The sequence below is a fragment of the Culex pipiens genome, chromosome 2 (genome assembly GCF_016801865.2).
Source record: "Culex pipiens pallens isolate TS chromosome 2, TS_CPP_V2, whole genome shotgun sequence".
Taxonomy (NCBI): domain Eukaryota; kingdom Metazoa; phylum Arthropoda; class Insecta; order Diptera; family Culicidae; genus Culex; species Culex pipiens.
In genome coordinates, this window is record NC_068938.1 from 33,719,605 (window position 1) to 33,736,327 (window position 16,723).

Genomic DNA, 16,723 nt, shown 5'->3' on the forward strand with positions numbered 1-16,723 from the left:
GGTTAACTGCTTAACGAATGTAGTCATCAATATCTTTTCATTTGCGCTAACGATTTCAAAGCGCTTAAGATATAAAATTGCTTCCAACTACCGGCAACATGTTCTTTTAACCATTACTTAGTCACTCACTTGGAAAATAATCCCGAAAAATGTAAATTATTAGCAAGCACCATAAAAAAAACAAACGCGCTAAGCCTTTTGACGTTTCAATTTCGACTACACATTCCAATCGAAAGCTGAAGAAAACCGAGCGAGGAGCGAAGGCAAATAAAGAACAAAGGGTGGCCACTAACACTACCAACATTCTGGTGCAGCGCCTGTTAGAGTGAGCAAGTGCTGCCAGGAAACTTTCGCTATAAATGCTACTTTTCGTGAGTGTTCGCTTAAAATTTTATCAATTTTAGCAGCACTAAGCAGACCCAAAAGAGCGCTGGAAGAAAAAAAACCAAGCTGAAAATAGAAAAATGGGCGTAGCCCAATGCACTCGACTGATTAGAATGCATTTTTGAAATATTACATTTAATAAAATTGAAAATAAACAGAAATGTTAACAAAAAGTTGCTCTACTCGTTGGTGTACTTGGTTTTAGTGAATTTCAAGGAACAATCCAGATTATCCAGCATCATTCAAACACGACCGCTTATTAGGCTTAAAATGAGCATATTTCCCCTATTGGTCCGTTAAATGTTAAATGTTGGAACTTTTGTGAAATTTTCTGATCTTTTTAATAAAAATAATTCCATAATTTGAAAAAAAAGCTCTTCAAATATATTATTTTCCTTTTTTTTCAAAGTTCCAGAAAGAATTTTTTTAGATTTGTTCCAGTTTTTTTAAAGAAATATTTTTTCAATTCAAAAAACCTAAAAAACGAACATTCATAACTAAAAGTAGCTATAATTTGAAAAAGATATACTTTATAAAAAAGTAAAGTATTGTTGATTCGAAATTCGATTTTGCTTTTTGATTTTTTTAAATATTTTTTATCCAGATCTTTCGATATTCTCCAAAAATAAAAGGAATCCTAAAAATCATATCTCCTAAACCGGATTTTGCACCTCAAAATATGTCTTTTTTGGTCCCCTGTAACATTTTGTCCCCTTTAACATTTTTAGTTTTTAGTTTTTAGTTTTTAGTTTTTAGTTTTTAGTTTTTAGGTTTTAGTTTATAGTTTTTAGTTTTTAGTTTTTAGTTTTTAGTTTTTAGTTTTTAGTTTTTAGTTTTTAGTTTTTAGTTTTTAGTTTTTAGTTTTTAGTTTTTAGTTTTTAGTTTTTAGTTTTTAGTTTTTAGTTTTTAGTTTTTAGTTTTTAGTTTTTAGTTTTTAGTTTTTAGTTTTTAGTTTTTAGTTTTTAGTTTTTAGTTTTTAGTTTTTAGTTTTTAGTTTTTAGTTTTTAGTTTTTAGTTTTTAGTTTTTAGTTTTTAGTTTGTAGTTTTTAGTTTTTAGTTTTTAGTTTTTAGTTTTTAGTTTTTAGTTTTTAGTTTTTAGTTTTTAGTTTTTAGTTTTTAGTTTTTAGTTTTTAGTTTTTAGTTTTTAGTTTTTAGTTTTTAGTTTTTAGTTTTTAGTTTTTAGTTTTTAGTTTTTAGTTTTTAGTTTTTAGTTTTTAGTTTTTAGTTTTTAGTTTTTAGTTTTTACTTTTTACTTTTTACTTTTTACTTTTTACTTTTTACTTTTTACTTTTTACTTTTTACTTTTTACTTTTTACTTTTTACTTTTTACTTTTTACTTTTTACTTTTTACTTTTTACTTTTTACTTTTTACTTTTTACTTTTTACTTTTTACTTTTTACTTTTTACTTTTTACTTTTTACTTTTTACTTTTTACTTTTTACTTTTTACTTTTTATTTTTTACTTTTTACTTTTTACTTTTTACTTTTTACTTTTTACTTTTTACTTTTTACTTTTTACTTTTTACTTTTTACTTTTTACTTTTTACTTTTTACTTTTTACTTTTTACTTTTTACTTTTTACTTTTTACTTTTTACTTTTTACTTTTTACTTTTTACTTTTTACTTTTTACTTTTTACTTTTTACTTTTTACTTTTTACTTTTTACTTTTTACTTTTTACTTTTTACTTTTTACTTTTTACTTTTTACTTTTTACTTTTTACTTTTTACTTGTTATTTTTTACTTTTTACTTTTTACTTTTTACTTTTTACTTTTTACTTGTTATTTTTTACTTTTTACTTTTTACTTTTTACTTTTTACTTTTTACTTTTTACTTTTTAATTTTTAGTTTTTAGTTTTTAGTTTTTAGTTTTTAGTTTTTAGGAAAAATATTTACACTAAAATGATAATAATTTCAATAGTCGCAAATTCGCTTATTATGTTGTTATTAAAAGCTAGTTTTTTAAACGAAAATAAACCCATCAGCAATAAAACACTCTCCCGTTTCCGCTTTTAAGTTCCAGTTTATTTGATGTGTATATATTCATACGGGATTTTTCTTGTTTTGCATCACAACAATATGTTTTTCTTACGAGATTTTTATCCTTCTCAAGTTAGTATAGTGTTTTTTTCTTTATATAATTATTTCTTCCTCTGCCAAGTTTCCCATAATACTAGTCAACACCTAATCAAATTCACTAAATAGAGACTTGCTGTGTGTGTTTGTTTTTTTTTTTCTTTCTAGTATATTGTGTTGCTGATGGTGGTGGTGGTACTTATATTATTGCCACTCTTCAGAAGAGCTTTTGCTGCCAAGTTAGGTTAGTGTTTTGCGGTTGCGCTTGATTGTTTCCAAGATGGTTTGATTCCAAGATGCAAATGTTTGTTCTGTTTCCTCTATTGGTTACAATGCTGTACAATTGTTTTAAGCCTTTCGCTTGTTGGTAAATTGTTTTTTTTTCTTTAGTCACAATTAGATACTGTTTTCTTTGTTTTGTTTTCGTAGTTTGAAAATGTACAGACAGTGCTTGCACTAATATAATCCGCTTAGTTGCTTCTTAGTTGTATTTGCCCCTATCTTTTTTTTGGTAGAAAAAAGTCGAGAGACATTGATGGTTGAAACCCAAAGTATAGTTGTTTAGTACTGTTTTCAGTTGAAGTTCGATTCGACCAAGGAAGAAAAGTTCACTTCAATCATAAGAAGAGAGATGTGGTGAGATGTGTACTTTTTAAATGTTTTCTTTTTTCGTCATCTTTTTCGTCTACACACAGATGGATGGAAGTTTTTCGGTGAGAGTGGTTCAGTTTGGTTGTTGCTGGTGGTTATGGTGGGTATCACTTAATGGTTAACACTCATAAAAAGTAGTTGTTATCTTACTTGCGTCACATGTTGTGGAATGGTGTTATCGATTTTGCTCTGTTTTATGTTTTCTTTTACTCTTTAACTGCTATCCAATATATGCTAGCAACATTGTTTTCAACTGGGTGTTTAACGCCTAAATGTGTTGAGTGATAATATAAATTTGTTGTTTTTTTCCTTTCCTTCCTTTCCATTTCATGACTAGTATGTATATAATAGATGTAGGTTTTTTCCGATGATCGTTTTTCAAAGTAAAGATGTAAATTTTTTATACACAAGGCACATAGAGATAGAAAAAGTTGATTTTTCCTTGTTATCAATTTACTCGTCACAGAGCACACAGTGTGTTGCGGATAGTTACAAATTCTATTTTACCCATTGTTATATTTTTTCAATATCTTTTTTTGTTGTTGTCACAGCGTCAAAGTGTATTTTTATTTTACCCTTTTCTAGTAAATACTTTTTTAAACATCCATTTGTTTGAAATCTGTTTTGAGAAACTCCAATTTACACAACATAAAAACTAGCGAAAAACAGTGTTATGTATCGTAACTTTTCACACAGGCGCAAACACTCAAACGCTCGTTCACACTATCAGGTTAATCGTTGACGAAAGAATGCGAGAATGAGCCGGTTGTCATTCATTGATTGTCATTGAGATAACAGAAGAGCAGTTCTCTAGAAAGGTTTTTTTTTTCTAATAATTATTCGACTGAAATTTTGTGTACACGATTAAAAGAAACCTTATTGGAAAATCATTCAAAAAATAACTCTTCAAATAACTAGTACTTCATTATCAAAACGACGTTATCGATAAACTTCCTTAAAGAGGAAATTTTAAATCTTCCAATTTTACACTTTTTTCTGTGTGATAGTGTAGACAGATTGTCGTCAAAAAGTATAGTTTAACGTTAACAATATTTAAATTAACATCTCTTCCAAGTAATTTTACTTTATACACATTGATTAATGTTAAACTGTATTCAAAAATGAACACCTTCGAAGTTAACCTCTTCAGAGTTACACACAGAAAAAATATATGTGAATTTACTCGACATGGAAAAAATGAATCACATGTAAACTCAGTTGATGTAAACTTGAGATTCGACGTAGACGGTTGAATCACACGTAAAATCATGTTTTTACGTATAATTTGTTGCAAATTTACATCAAATTGCATTTAAATTTAAATGTTTAATGAAGTGCAAGAGTGTTACATCATAAATCATGTAGCATTCGGAATTTTTTTGTGTGTGCACTTTTGACAATTAATAACGTCTTACTCGAAGGTACTCGGGTGTCCGATGGACACACTGTCCATTCCTTACGAAATAGGCCACACAGTAAAAAAAATCATGGTAATTTTACATCTTGGAATGGGTACATCTTGTATGCCAAAAAATTGTAATTTTACCTCTCAAAATGTGTAAATTCACCACTATTCCAGTATTTTGCCACTTTTTAGTCTAAATGGGGGTAGTATTACATTATAAAAGAGGTAATATTACAGCTTTTAATTTTACACCTTTCAAATTTACAAGTTTTATACCGTGCAGAGAATATCATGTACACAGTAAAAAAATCATGGTAATATTACATCTCGGGTTACATCTTCTATGTCAGAAAAAGTGTGTAATATTACATCTGAAAATTTGTAATTTTACCACTTTTCTGGTGTAATGACACTTATCAGCCTAAATTGAGGTAAAATTACATCGCAAAAGAAGTAATATTCAACCTTTCAAATTTACCCAATGTTTTACTGTAACACATTTAAATTTTTTTTACCAAATTCGTTAGTAGAAAAATCGGTAAAGTTTACACAGTAAAAAAAATCATGGTAATATTATTTCTGGGAAGGGGTAAAAATGTGTAATTTTACCTCTGAAAATTTGTATTTTTATCTCTTTTCTGATGTAATGTCACTTTTTCAGTCAAATTTGAGGTAAAATTACATCATAAAACAGGTAGTATTCAACCTTCCAAAATTACACCTTCCAGATTTACACAATTTTTACTGTGTAGATCGGCAAACTATCTGTCAAAAAGAACGAAATTTTATCGAATCTCGGTTGTACAATAAACAATGATGAACTCCTTCAACGAATTTTGGTTTTTTCGGTAATTTTCGGTTTTACCGAACTGTTCAGCAGTTTGGTAATTTGGTAAAATTTACTGAATTCAGCAAAAAATCTAAGTGTGTACACAGTAAAAAAAATGTGTAAAATTGAAAGTTTTAAAATTACCTCTTTTGTGGTGTAATATTACCTCAAAAGGGTCCTAAAGCCCTATGTAAATTTTTACGTACAATGGTAAAAACCCCATTTCTGATCACTTTTTTTTATTTTATTACATAAAAATAAATTAACAAAACAACATTTTTTCGATGGATCAACTATGGTCCCCTTGGAACGAGCTGTCAAGTAGGACCAATGTGTAATTTTACCACTATTTTGGTGTAATGTCGCTTTTTTAGTCTAAATTGAGGTAAAATTACATCATAAAAGAGGTAATATTCAACCTTCTAAATTTACACGTTCCTAATTTACACATTTTTTTACTGTGTATGCGGTCGTACAAAGGGTTTTTGTACTCAGGAATACAAGCTTTATCTTTGTGAACAACAATATCACACATTTAAGCCTAATTGTAGGACCCAATTTAGACTGAAAAAGTGGCATTACAACGGAACAATGGTAAATTTACACATTTTAAGGGGGAAAATAATTCATTTTTGCTGACATTAAAGATTAAAAAAAAGTGTAAATTTGGAAAGTATAATTTTGGAAGGTTGAATATTACCTCTTTTATGATGTAATTTTAATTCAATTTAGACTGAAAAGGTGACATTACACAAGAAAAGGGAGAATAAACCAGAAATTGGAAAATTGTAATGGAAAGTACACAGTGATACAGTGTTATTGTGCTTGGTGAAAAATTTACCTTAATTTGTGCGTAAAATGTGTAATTTCATTTTGTTAATTTACACTTTTATTTTTAATCGAGTCAAGTTGTTCGTTCTACACCTCTACAGCATTTTTGGTCTCTATTCCAAGATTTCAACTAAAAAGTGTGTGAGTGAGCCAAACTTCTTTTTACACATACACAGTCAAAAATCGTGTAAATTTGTAAGGTTCAAAATTGGAAGCCTTAATGGTACCTCTTTTATGATGTAATATTACCTTAATTATAGTGGAAAAAATATAAATTACGCATTATAAAAGGTAAAAATTGACTAAAATGTGTAACATAACTTCTCTATGGCTCAAAAGTTGCAGGTTTTGGTCATTTAAAACATCAAAAATTCTTGAAAATAAAAAAAAATACGGATTTCAGCAAATTGGGTTTTTGTGTTAAAAAAATTATAAAAAATAGGCAATTTTTTTTCCTTGTACCTTTTTTTCTCTGAATAGTTCTCATCAATACCTACAAATTTGCCGAAGAAACCAAATGAATCAGACAATTCCTTCATAAGTTTTTTTTTCTTCAAATATTCACGTACCGTTTTGTATGGACAGCTGCCAAAATTGTATAGAGGCTTGTATTGGTGAACCAATGACACAAAATAGTTTCATTGGTCATAGAGACCACCCATAAAGTTTGAGTCCAATAACAAAAGAAAATAAAAAAATCGTGTTTTGAATATCTTTAGCATGAAATTTAACTACACAAAGTTTCAGTCGTAAAAAAATAATCCACATAGTAAAAATTTCAGCTTTTTTAGAGAACTGCTCTCGAGGGAAATGAAGAAAAACGTAACAAAAAAGCGAAAATCATAATAAATAAGAGTGTTTATTTACAAGATTTTTTTGTTTGTTTCCTTTCCGTACTACAGACTAACGTTACAGTCGAAAATTGGTAAATTTCTAAGATAATGCTACTTTCTGAGATTTCCCTTTCCCATCGTCTCCAACAAGGTTAGCGGAACGATCCTGCTCCTCCTCCAATTCCTCCTTACTATTAAGTATCACCATATTGCGTGTCCTAATTCCTACTGATTTGACTATACACCATTCTGCCCTCCCTAAAAACCGTCACACATTCGAAGATCCTACGCCTACTAATCTGCCAATAGTTTAACTTGATATCTTGATACCCTTTTAGATAAGTATTTGTTTTTTTTCCTTTGAAATCCTTCTACAATCCCACAACAAATTCCACGCAATACACACACGCTCATCACACTCGGGAGCAGAGAAAGTACAGATTAGGACACGTGTGCGACTTTAAAGTTTCCTCTCGTTTGCTGTGGATTGTTGTGTGAATTGTATTAAAGTGGTTTTATGTCCCCGTTTTTTTATTTTATTTCCTGCGAAGGAGTCAAACATTCAATTCAAATAGTGCGTTGCGTTTTGGTATTCACGGTATTTACTGGAAATGACCGCTTTTTTGTTTGTTTTAGTACTTACAAGACAAGTCTGTTCTTAACTGCTACTGGTTTGTTTTTTATTGGATTACTGGTTGTTTTTCATATTTTTCTGTTTAGTTTAGTTTTTTGCTGTTTTTTCTTCTTCTCAATTGCTTTAACTAGTACAAACACGTCAACATCGAATAGAACTAGATAATGTGTTTTTTTCTCAATATGTCTACTGGTTGCTGCTTCTGGCAAACTTTCAATTCAATCTGCTGCTCTACAAAATTCAATTTCCGGATCCAGTACAAATATGCGCTGAATAAACTTGTGCTAATGCTTTCAACTCTGAACGACGCAAACGAAGCAATTTGTTGTAACAGCTTTGTGGTTAAATGGGCGTAACCAGGGCAAATAAAACTAGTGCCAATTTAAACGAAAGACTAAAATTATTTTCAAGTATTTCGAGCAAAAAAAATATAATTGGCCAAAACGGAAACGGGTTGCTTGAACTCATACGTGAGAAACAGGATTTATGTACTGATCTGGTATTATTTTTGATTTTTGTTTAAATGACAAAAAAACAAATTTCAGTTCGTAGCCACTTTGTGTTTTATTATTTAGTAAGCTGAGAAAATTATTTAAAAAAAATATCAAACAGTGGGAAATTATCTTATGTTTAGCAGGAAATTGGAAGTTGGAATTGGAGCCGAATCCTTAGGCTCCAATTCCAACTTCCAATTTCCCGTTTCTCATTATTTCAACAAATTGTTTAGCAAAAAATTCGATATAAACTATGGAAAAACTTTTTAGAAGCTGTAATCGTACGCCTAAGTGCTTATATGCCCGATGGAATTACATGAAGTTCCGCTAATACCTAATACAAAATTTGAAGAAAAAAACAGGTTCAATAATCCGAGGTTTAAACCAATTTACCTACTTCTCTTTTTTTGGTCTAAGAAATCAGAAGGCAAAAAATATATTTTCAGAAAACTTAAATTTTTATATGGAAATTCAAGTGCAATCAGCATAAATAATTTTAAAATCAAACTCTTCTTTGAAAAAACCCAATCATTTTTTAGAATGATTGGGTTTTTTTCAAAAATCTTTAGAAATGTTGAAAAACATATAGGAAATTTATGCGAACATGGGCAGTACAGTACAGTTTTAAACAAATAATTGCAAATGGACCTGCCGCAACAAGGCGGAGCAATTTCTGGCCCTTGGGGAGCTGATGATCAAGCACATCTACAAAGGATAAAAAACTGTGATCTAGTTATGAGCTTTTTCTCTTTCTTTCTGATTTCCTTTGCAATGTTAGCAAACTTTTTTTTATTTATTTTTTGCTCTTATAGTAATAGAATTTTTTTTGAGTTATAGAAATAATTGTTCCAAAATGGATTATGATGCAACACACAGCTGAAAGAATGTCCAAAACACTGTTATGAATTGGTTAAAAAAAATTATTTTAGCGTGATTATTTACCAATAAAACCGAATTGTAATTGGAAAATAATTGCAAACATTTTTTCATAAAACTGAAAGATTTAATTCATACCCATATTCAGCTTGTTTGAGTTCTTTTATAAATATTTTGAACTATTATGTAATTACAATGTTCAGCGCTGCAAAAACTTTTTTTCTCACGAAAATAAATTTTTCATCAAGTCTTTGAAATTATGAAATCTTATTATTGCATAACAACTGGAAAAAAACACTTTGCTCTTTCAAATGTTTAAACCGTGGGCTTTATTTTTTTTAACTGTTGTATTTTTTTCTTTTCTTTATTTTAATAATTTGCAATATGGTTCCCAAACGATTGAAAATTTTGCATGCATTTACACTTCTTTAGAGCTTTTGGAATTTAATCCAAAAAATTTCACCAAATTCTGTGTTTTCTATGGTACTATTTTTTTCCATAATTTGCATTATGGGTATCACACGATCCGAAATTTTTAGTGTTTTTTAACTGTTGAAGAGTTTTAGGATGAAATATTAAAATGTTCACTAAATATTGTTTTTTGAAAGCACTAAATTTTTCATAATTTGCAATTTAAGTATCAAACGATTTAAAATTTAGCAAGCATTATTATTTCTATTTTAATTCATATTTTTTAGAACATCAGTATTGCAAATTATGAAAATTTAAACGTTTTCAAAAAATACGGTAATTTGGAAAATTTAAGTATTTCATTCAAGAAACACTTACCAGTAAATATGCATGCAAAATTTCAAATAGCTTGAAAACCATATTGCAAATTATTAAAATTTTAGCTCTTTCAGCATTTAATTCCAAAAATATCTAAATCAGTGAAATTGCTTGAAAAATGCCAAATCGTCTGATATCTTTATTGCAAATTATAAAAATTTCAGTATTTTTGAAAAATACGATGTTTTGTAAAAATTTAAGTGTTTTACAAAAAAAATCAATTGAAGTAAAAAAAAAAAAATAAAATTTTACTGCGTTTGAAACCAATATTCTGCCGCTCCATCAAGTCCGTCTCATATGCAATTTCGTCAATTTTGAGTAAACGATGCAGTTTGGTTCAAAATCATGTGAACTTTCAACAAACCCAATAAAATTTAATAGTTTATTTCAGAAAACCGTTCAAATTACACTTTTTCGTGAAACCCTAACACGGAGTCTTATGGGTGGGACAAATTTACCTTGCGTTTTTCTCGGCTTGCTGTTTTTACATATATGTGAGTATTTTTGTAAAAATGCGGTTTTTTTTAAGAAATTCTAGTTTTTACTTAACTTTAACTTTCATAAATGCTAAAAAGCGTACAAAATTTCGCTTCGTTGCAAATTATGAAAATTTAAGTATTTTTGAAAAATACGGTGTTTATTAAGATCCAAGTTTCCGTTGTTGTATTTAATATGTAGCTGGAACTTAATTTTGTACACGACGAACAAAAATATCAATTAAAGATGTGTAATGGAGTAAAGATTTTTGATTTTTTTTCTATAATTTAGTTTTGAAACATGCGATTTTTTTTAAATTTGTCAATCTTTTTATTTTTAAAGTTTTAGTTTTCTGCTTGATCACAAAAAAAAATCTAAAAAAATAACCAAATCTTAAACTGTCATAGGGGGACATATTAGGTCTGGAAAGGGTGAGATTAGGTCATACAAGTTTGCAGAAATGTTGTATGACATAAAATTTTGTGAAAACGATCGCTTGCAAGAATCAGTGTTTGGAAAAGTTATCTGAAACCAAACTGAGAACAACCAACACATTTCCTTCATGGCCATCCCATTTTCTATTGTTCTGTTACACAAATCATGCCCAACAATAATCCTCTTTTCCCGCTACCCTAATGAGATTCTCCAATAAGTATTATGGGTTCCATTTTCTCCAATACTACGTTTCCAATTTGTCTATACTTGTTATTAGCTACTTCTTTTATTTATTACTGTTGCTTCTCTCCAACATTTGTGCCGGCTCTGATTGTTTCTCTATTTCTGCGATAATTTTTGCAGTTTTGTTTTGTTTGTTTTACCCGTTAACATGTTTCCGCCAAGCCCCTCCGGATGTACAAGTTTGCGCTAACCTTACAATTTCCCTTCTTGCGTTTTTTGTTGTTGTTATTATTGGTTTCCTGTTGAGGGGAAGAAAGTTTATCGTAAAATAATAAACAGACTCGTGTGTGGTAAAATGTTTAGACGACTTCTTTCACAAAACACATTTCTGTACATGAGCGCGAAAATACACAAGCTGCGAGTGACGACTCGCGTCGAAGCGTTTGGATTTTTGTTTTTTTTTCGTAGAGTTGATGTTTTAAAATAATTCTAATTAGGCCAGTAATTTCCGTCACAGAAAACGTAAATGGAATTCCCTTTTTTGTACACAAAATGGCGGAGTCGTGCGACGTGACTCCGCGAAAGCAAAATTTACTCCTTTTTCAGTTGAGTTTCAGTCAAAGTGTGGGATATAGAATCGTCGTTTTGTTTGGTTCTCTCTCCGGTGCTTCAAATTTCTCCCCAAAATTGCTGATTGTTTTTCTTTTCTCTTTCTCCTAAATGACTAGCATCGACTTATCACACCGCCCTCTTCCAGCGAGGAGGAGTTCCTCTAGGCGTGAGTATTGTTAACGTTGTTTCCGTGCGCGTTCGTCGACGACGTCGAGACCGATTTGGTGATGGTGCCACCGCCAGCTGCACTGCCGCACAGATTCCCACTGGACAGGGATGTGGTGGGTAGCGTGGCCACCGACGAGCAGCTGGTCGTGCTCGCACTCGTGTTGAGATGGGCCAGGAACGTCTCCGAAATGCACGCGTGAGATTCCGCCTCCTTGTCGAGCATCGCTTTGGCCTACGGGAAAAATAGATCGATAAATCGAATCTCACTTCCTAACGGAAGTAGTCACCTTCGCCCGATGATCATCGAGGCCCTGCTTGACGAGGTCGTGCTGCCGCTGCAGCTCGTCCCGTTTGCGTTCGTACGTGGCCGTCAGCCGGACCCGCTCGGCCACGCCCTTTTCCACCAGCGTGGAGTCCACTTCGCGTTTCATTCTATAAAAAAATCCAATTAAATTAAAATTTTCGACTCAGTCGGAACAAAATTAAGGATGATACCTTTCCAACTCGTCCTTGTCTTTGTGCACCTGGGCTAGCTGTTTGACTTCGTTTTTTCGCGAAAGTTGGAGCTGTCGCATCACCTCGCTCGTTTCGCGCTCCATGTTGGTCTGTGGCGAGAGGAAAATTAGTTTCTAATGAAGTATCATGCGTCTCCATGGAAGTATTGTTAGGGAAAAAGGTTTCATGGAGACGCATGGTCAGTTAATTTTCATGAGCGGAGGTGAGAAAAGTATTTGAACAACTGTGCTTCTCCTTTTCGTCGTTGTCTTGCTTACTTGTGCATTTTGGACCAAATTTTGTTAAAATATTATTTTGTGCAGCTCACAATGTCTCACCTTTTGACCTTCACAGATCCTCAAAATTTTATTTCAATCCTGAGATATTCAATAAAACATAAAAAAATCCGTGCATTGCTGTCACTTGTCATATGTAAGTGCGACCAAGGGCAAAGGGATTTCAGGTCAGAACGCGTTTGACGCACGTACGAGCTCGACAACCGTAAACATTTGCTATTATAACTCGGGACTCCGGCAACCAAATTCAACCAAACTTCGGGGCAATGCACAGAAGGGTCAACCAACACAAAACGTGTTTGTTATTGTTTACATTGTGTTCTCTCGTTTTTGTTTATTCAAGGTCAAACATGAAAACGAGTTTTTCTCGGAACGTCAAAATGCTACGTACGGCAAAAGAGCACGACAGCGTCGATTTCTTGAATGCTGTGATTTTTTTTGCTGCACCATTTTTTTCTTTAAACTGCGAAATGTTTTAAAATTTTCCCCACGAAATTATGTTTTTCCAGCGTGTTTAAAGTAACTTATTCAGTTATGGTCATTTTGAGCTTGTAAATCATTTTTGCGATTCATGTCAATATTAAAAATGTGTAGACCAAGTTCGTACAACAAATTTATTTTTTTGATTAATTTCCTACGTTTTCGCAAATTGGCTTCTTTGTATTTTGTTATATATACATTGTATATAAAACATTTGTGAAATTTTCTGATCTATTTTATTAATAATATTGAAGTTTTAAAATCAAGAATAATCTTCTGCAGAGGCTGAAAACACCAACACTATTTTTTATATGATTTTTAAATTTCAAACTAATATCTTATAAAAAGAGAATTTTTTTTCTTCAATGTTTAAAACATTGAAAATCTAATCAATAGTTTCAGAGATTTCGGGAGTTGAAAAATGATGGCTGATTTAATGAAGTAAAAATAACAAACTTAAATAAATTTAAAAAAGGCTTCTTAAAAAAAATAGCACAAGACTAGAGTTTTTTTTCTTTTATTTAAATTTAAAGATCGCATTAAAAACATTTTATTAGAAAAAAAAACAAAACCTTTATTTAAATTGGAATTATTACTAGAATTTTGGATTGATAAAATACACAAAACCGAAAATTATAAAAAAATCATAATCTTTTTTATTGCAATTTTTCAATTTGCAATTCACATTTCGTGAATGAAGACTATCGTAAATTCACAGAAAAAAAGTGAAAATGATAAAAAAAACTATTTAATTGAATGTACCAGTTTTTTTATTTTTATTTTGACAAATTAATGACGTAATTTCATTTAAAAATAAATTGCAGCTCCAACGATAAATCAAAAAGATTGTTCAATAATTTTTCGTCCAATTTCAATAAAATAGAAATTGAATTTTTTCATGAAAATTTTGAATAAATTTATTATTATCAATCAATGACATAGTTTTCTCAACAACATATTTGTTTCGTATAATAGAGTTAAAGTATGGACGAATCATTCGTTTTATATTAATCAAAAATATTAAGGTTCACAACAAATGCTTCAACTGAACCTAAACTTCAACAATTGTAAAATCACTTAACAGACCCATCTGGGCCATTTTACATGATCATTCAAAATGGGCCTGCAGAAAAGAAAATCATAATCTTGCAGGCCACACTTGGTTCGAGGCCATACTTTGGTCACTCCTGGACACCATGGCTGAAGGAGATCATTATTGCAAATCAAAGTACCAAAGTAAATCTGCTTGGAAAGGACGCTTAAGAGGCCTCTTTTATGTAGAAAATATTTTACCTGGGAATTTTTGATTAATTACATATTTAAAATTTTCTATAAATTTCAAAGGAGGCGCGCGATACTTTTTAAATCTTTACCTAAAACGAAACTTTCTGAATGATCGTGCGCCTCCATCATAATATTTGAAAAACTTAAAATTGGAAAAAATCTAAAATCCCTCGATAAAATATTTTCTATGACACGGATATTTGAAAAAGGCCCCTTGCGACCTTTCCACGAATATTTTTTAGGTAAATTGATCTGCAATACCTACCATCTCGGCGTGACCTGGTCTAAATCATCGCTCATGTTGGGAACAGTTTACAGAATGTCCAATTAAAAAAAATGAAAATCTTTATTTTTGTGATCATTCAAATGATTTTTATTCTATGATTTGGAAGAAAAACATAGACCCTTGAAATCCACAAATTTATGAAACAAGCCATTTGGAAGTAGTTTTTTGTTGCGCATGAAAAAATAGACTTTAAGTGTAGTATTTTGTTTAAAAATGAACCACTTTTACTCGTGAAATATCAACAGAGTGGCCTAAACGTGGTCTTAAAAAAAGAAGTGTCGACAGAAAATTTGGTCGATTTTCGGAAGGTTTATAACGTCATGATTCGAATTCCCGGACGCTCCGAAACCCGGACACTTCAACTTGTTTTATCAATAATTTTGATATAAGATCGCATTATGAATGTCAAAACTGTATTATTTGATGAATTCTAACATCAACTTTCATTTAAAGTTTGTTTGAACGCTGTAGTTAATGCTAAAACAATTAAATAAAATAAAATTATAAGTTTACCAAAAATGCGAAACATTTCAACGGAAATATTTCATAGGCGTCCGAAGCACAGGGAAGGCAAAGCAGAAAATTGTGGTTCTGATTTTCTTAAATTGTAGCCATTTTTTATATAAACTATCGATTGTTTTGATGTTAACAGCTTATTTGAGACCTAAAGAATGCCATTCACTAACATTTCAGTCCAAATTTGTGCGATTCATAAGCAAAATCGAGTGTCCGGAATTCGAAGCAAAAGTGTCCGGATTTCGAATCAGCTTTTAACAGTGTCCGGGATTCGAAGCACAACAAGTCTTTTTAATTTTCAAATTCTGTTGAAAAATTGTTAGAAAAGACATATTTTGCATGCATTCTCTTAAAACTGACTGATTATACTAAATCCTAATGATATTTCTACATTTCCAACTTATTACATGAATTTTTGACAGCTATAACAAAAATAATATGGTACTAAGTGTCCGGATTTCGAATCATTACGTTATGGGACTTCAAATAATTGAATCACGGGTCCCTTACTTTTGACATCAAATTCGAGTTCTGCGACCCCATTTCGGTAAAATTTCAGTGGTTGATTGCGTATTAAATTATCGAGTGCATTTTCTGAAATTATTCCATTTTGGATTTAAAATTCTAAAATTTAGAATAATGTTGGAGTCATATTCGAGCTCGAAAATCAACAAATAGACCACGAAAAAAAATACGATTATCCGAAGTGAAATTTGTGTGAGGCCTTCGGATAACCCAGTCTGGACTGTATTCACAAGCTCATGACAACTCTTGTATGACCAGCCAAAGGCAAATATATAATTTAAAGGCTTGAAACAAAATTGCGTCATTCTGAAACAAAACATTGAAGTTTTGAGCTCAACCCACCTTCATCTGCTTCATCTGGTTCTCCTGCGACTGCCGCAGCAAATCGTCGGCCAGGTTGTAAATCACCTCATGGTACTTTTCCAACACGTCCCGATAGCTGCTCGCGTGGTCGCGACAAACCTGCTTGAGCCGCTCGGCATGCGCACTATTATCACACGCATTATCCCCGTCCGGATTGACACACGGCGGTATCCGGATGTTCATGTCGGCCATGTTTTTACTGCTGAACCGCTTCACCAGCTTGTTGCCCATGCCGAATTTGCTCTTTTTGATGCCGTCGGTTAGGTCGCCACTTTTCTGCGAGGTGAGCTTCATCTTTTCCTTGTCGTGGCTCTTTTTCAGTGCTTTCAGTTCTTTCTCCAGGGCGTCCCGCTTCTTGCGGACCTGTTTGTCCTCGAAGATCTTTTCCAACGGGTCGGCTACGATTTTGCTGATGGTGTGATCTGCGCCGGCCGTCGTGTGTCCTTTGCTGTCGTGCTTTTCCTGGATTGTCGTGGGCTGCTGTTGGATTGTGACTTGCTTCACCAGCATTGGGCTGGTCCTGTCGACGGAGGACTGAGCTACGGGTAGGGCCACCACCTTGGAGATCACCTCCAGCGGGGTTTCCCGCTCGTGGTCTGTGCTGCTTTCCGTGGCGCCGGTCGTCGACGGCGGTTGTATGCTCGTCCGGTGCTTGGGACTTCCGGTCACGTTGTCACTGGTCTTCAGTGTATCCTTCCGCGGACCTAGGGAAACAATCACAACTGCAAGTTGGTACAGAGGTAGAAAAGCGGTAAAAAATAAACTGAACGAAACAAAAACGGAACGTGTAATTTTGAAACT

General features: G+C 32.0%; 1 protein-coding gene across 4 annotated transcripts in view; it reads right to left on the minus strand.

Annotated features, from left to right (window-relative positions):
- Positions 1-2,572: 2,572 nt before the first annotated feature.
- The window catches only part of LOC120422037 (1-phosphatidylinositol 4,5-bisphosphate phosphodiesterase classes I and II), a 213,518-nt gene continuing 199,367 nt past the window's right edge, over positions 2,573-16,723 (minus strand). For 3 of the 4 annotated variants that reach the window (XM_052708639.1, XM_052708638.1, XM_052708637.1), the window contains exons 16-19: positions 15,902-16,644; positions 12,173-12,282; positions 11,965-12,109; positions 2,573-11,909 (exon numbers count right to left, since the gene is read on the minus strand). In XM_052708639.1, the coding sequence (XP_052564599.1) occupies positions 11,670-11,909; positions 11,965-12,109; positions 12,173-12,282; positions 15,902-16,644 (1,238 nt within the window). In that variant the 3' untranslated portion in view covers positions 2,573-11,669. The remainder of the gene's footprint in view (positions 11,910-11,964; positions 12,110-12,172; positions 12,283-15,901; positions 16,645-16,723) is intronic. The other variant, XM_052708640.1, reaches the window with a different exon arrangement.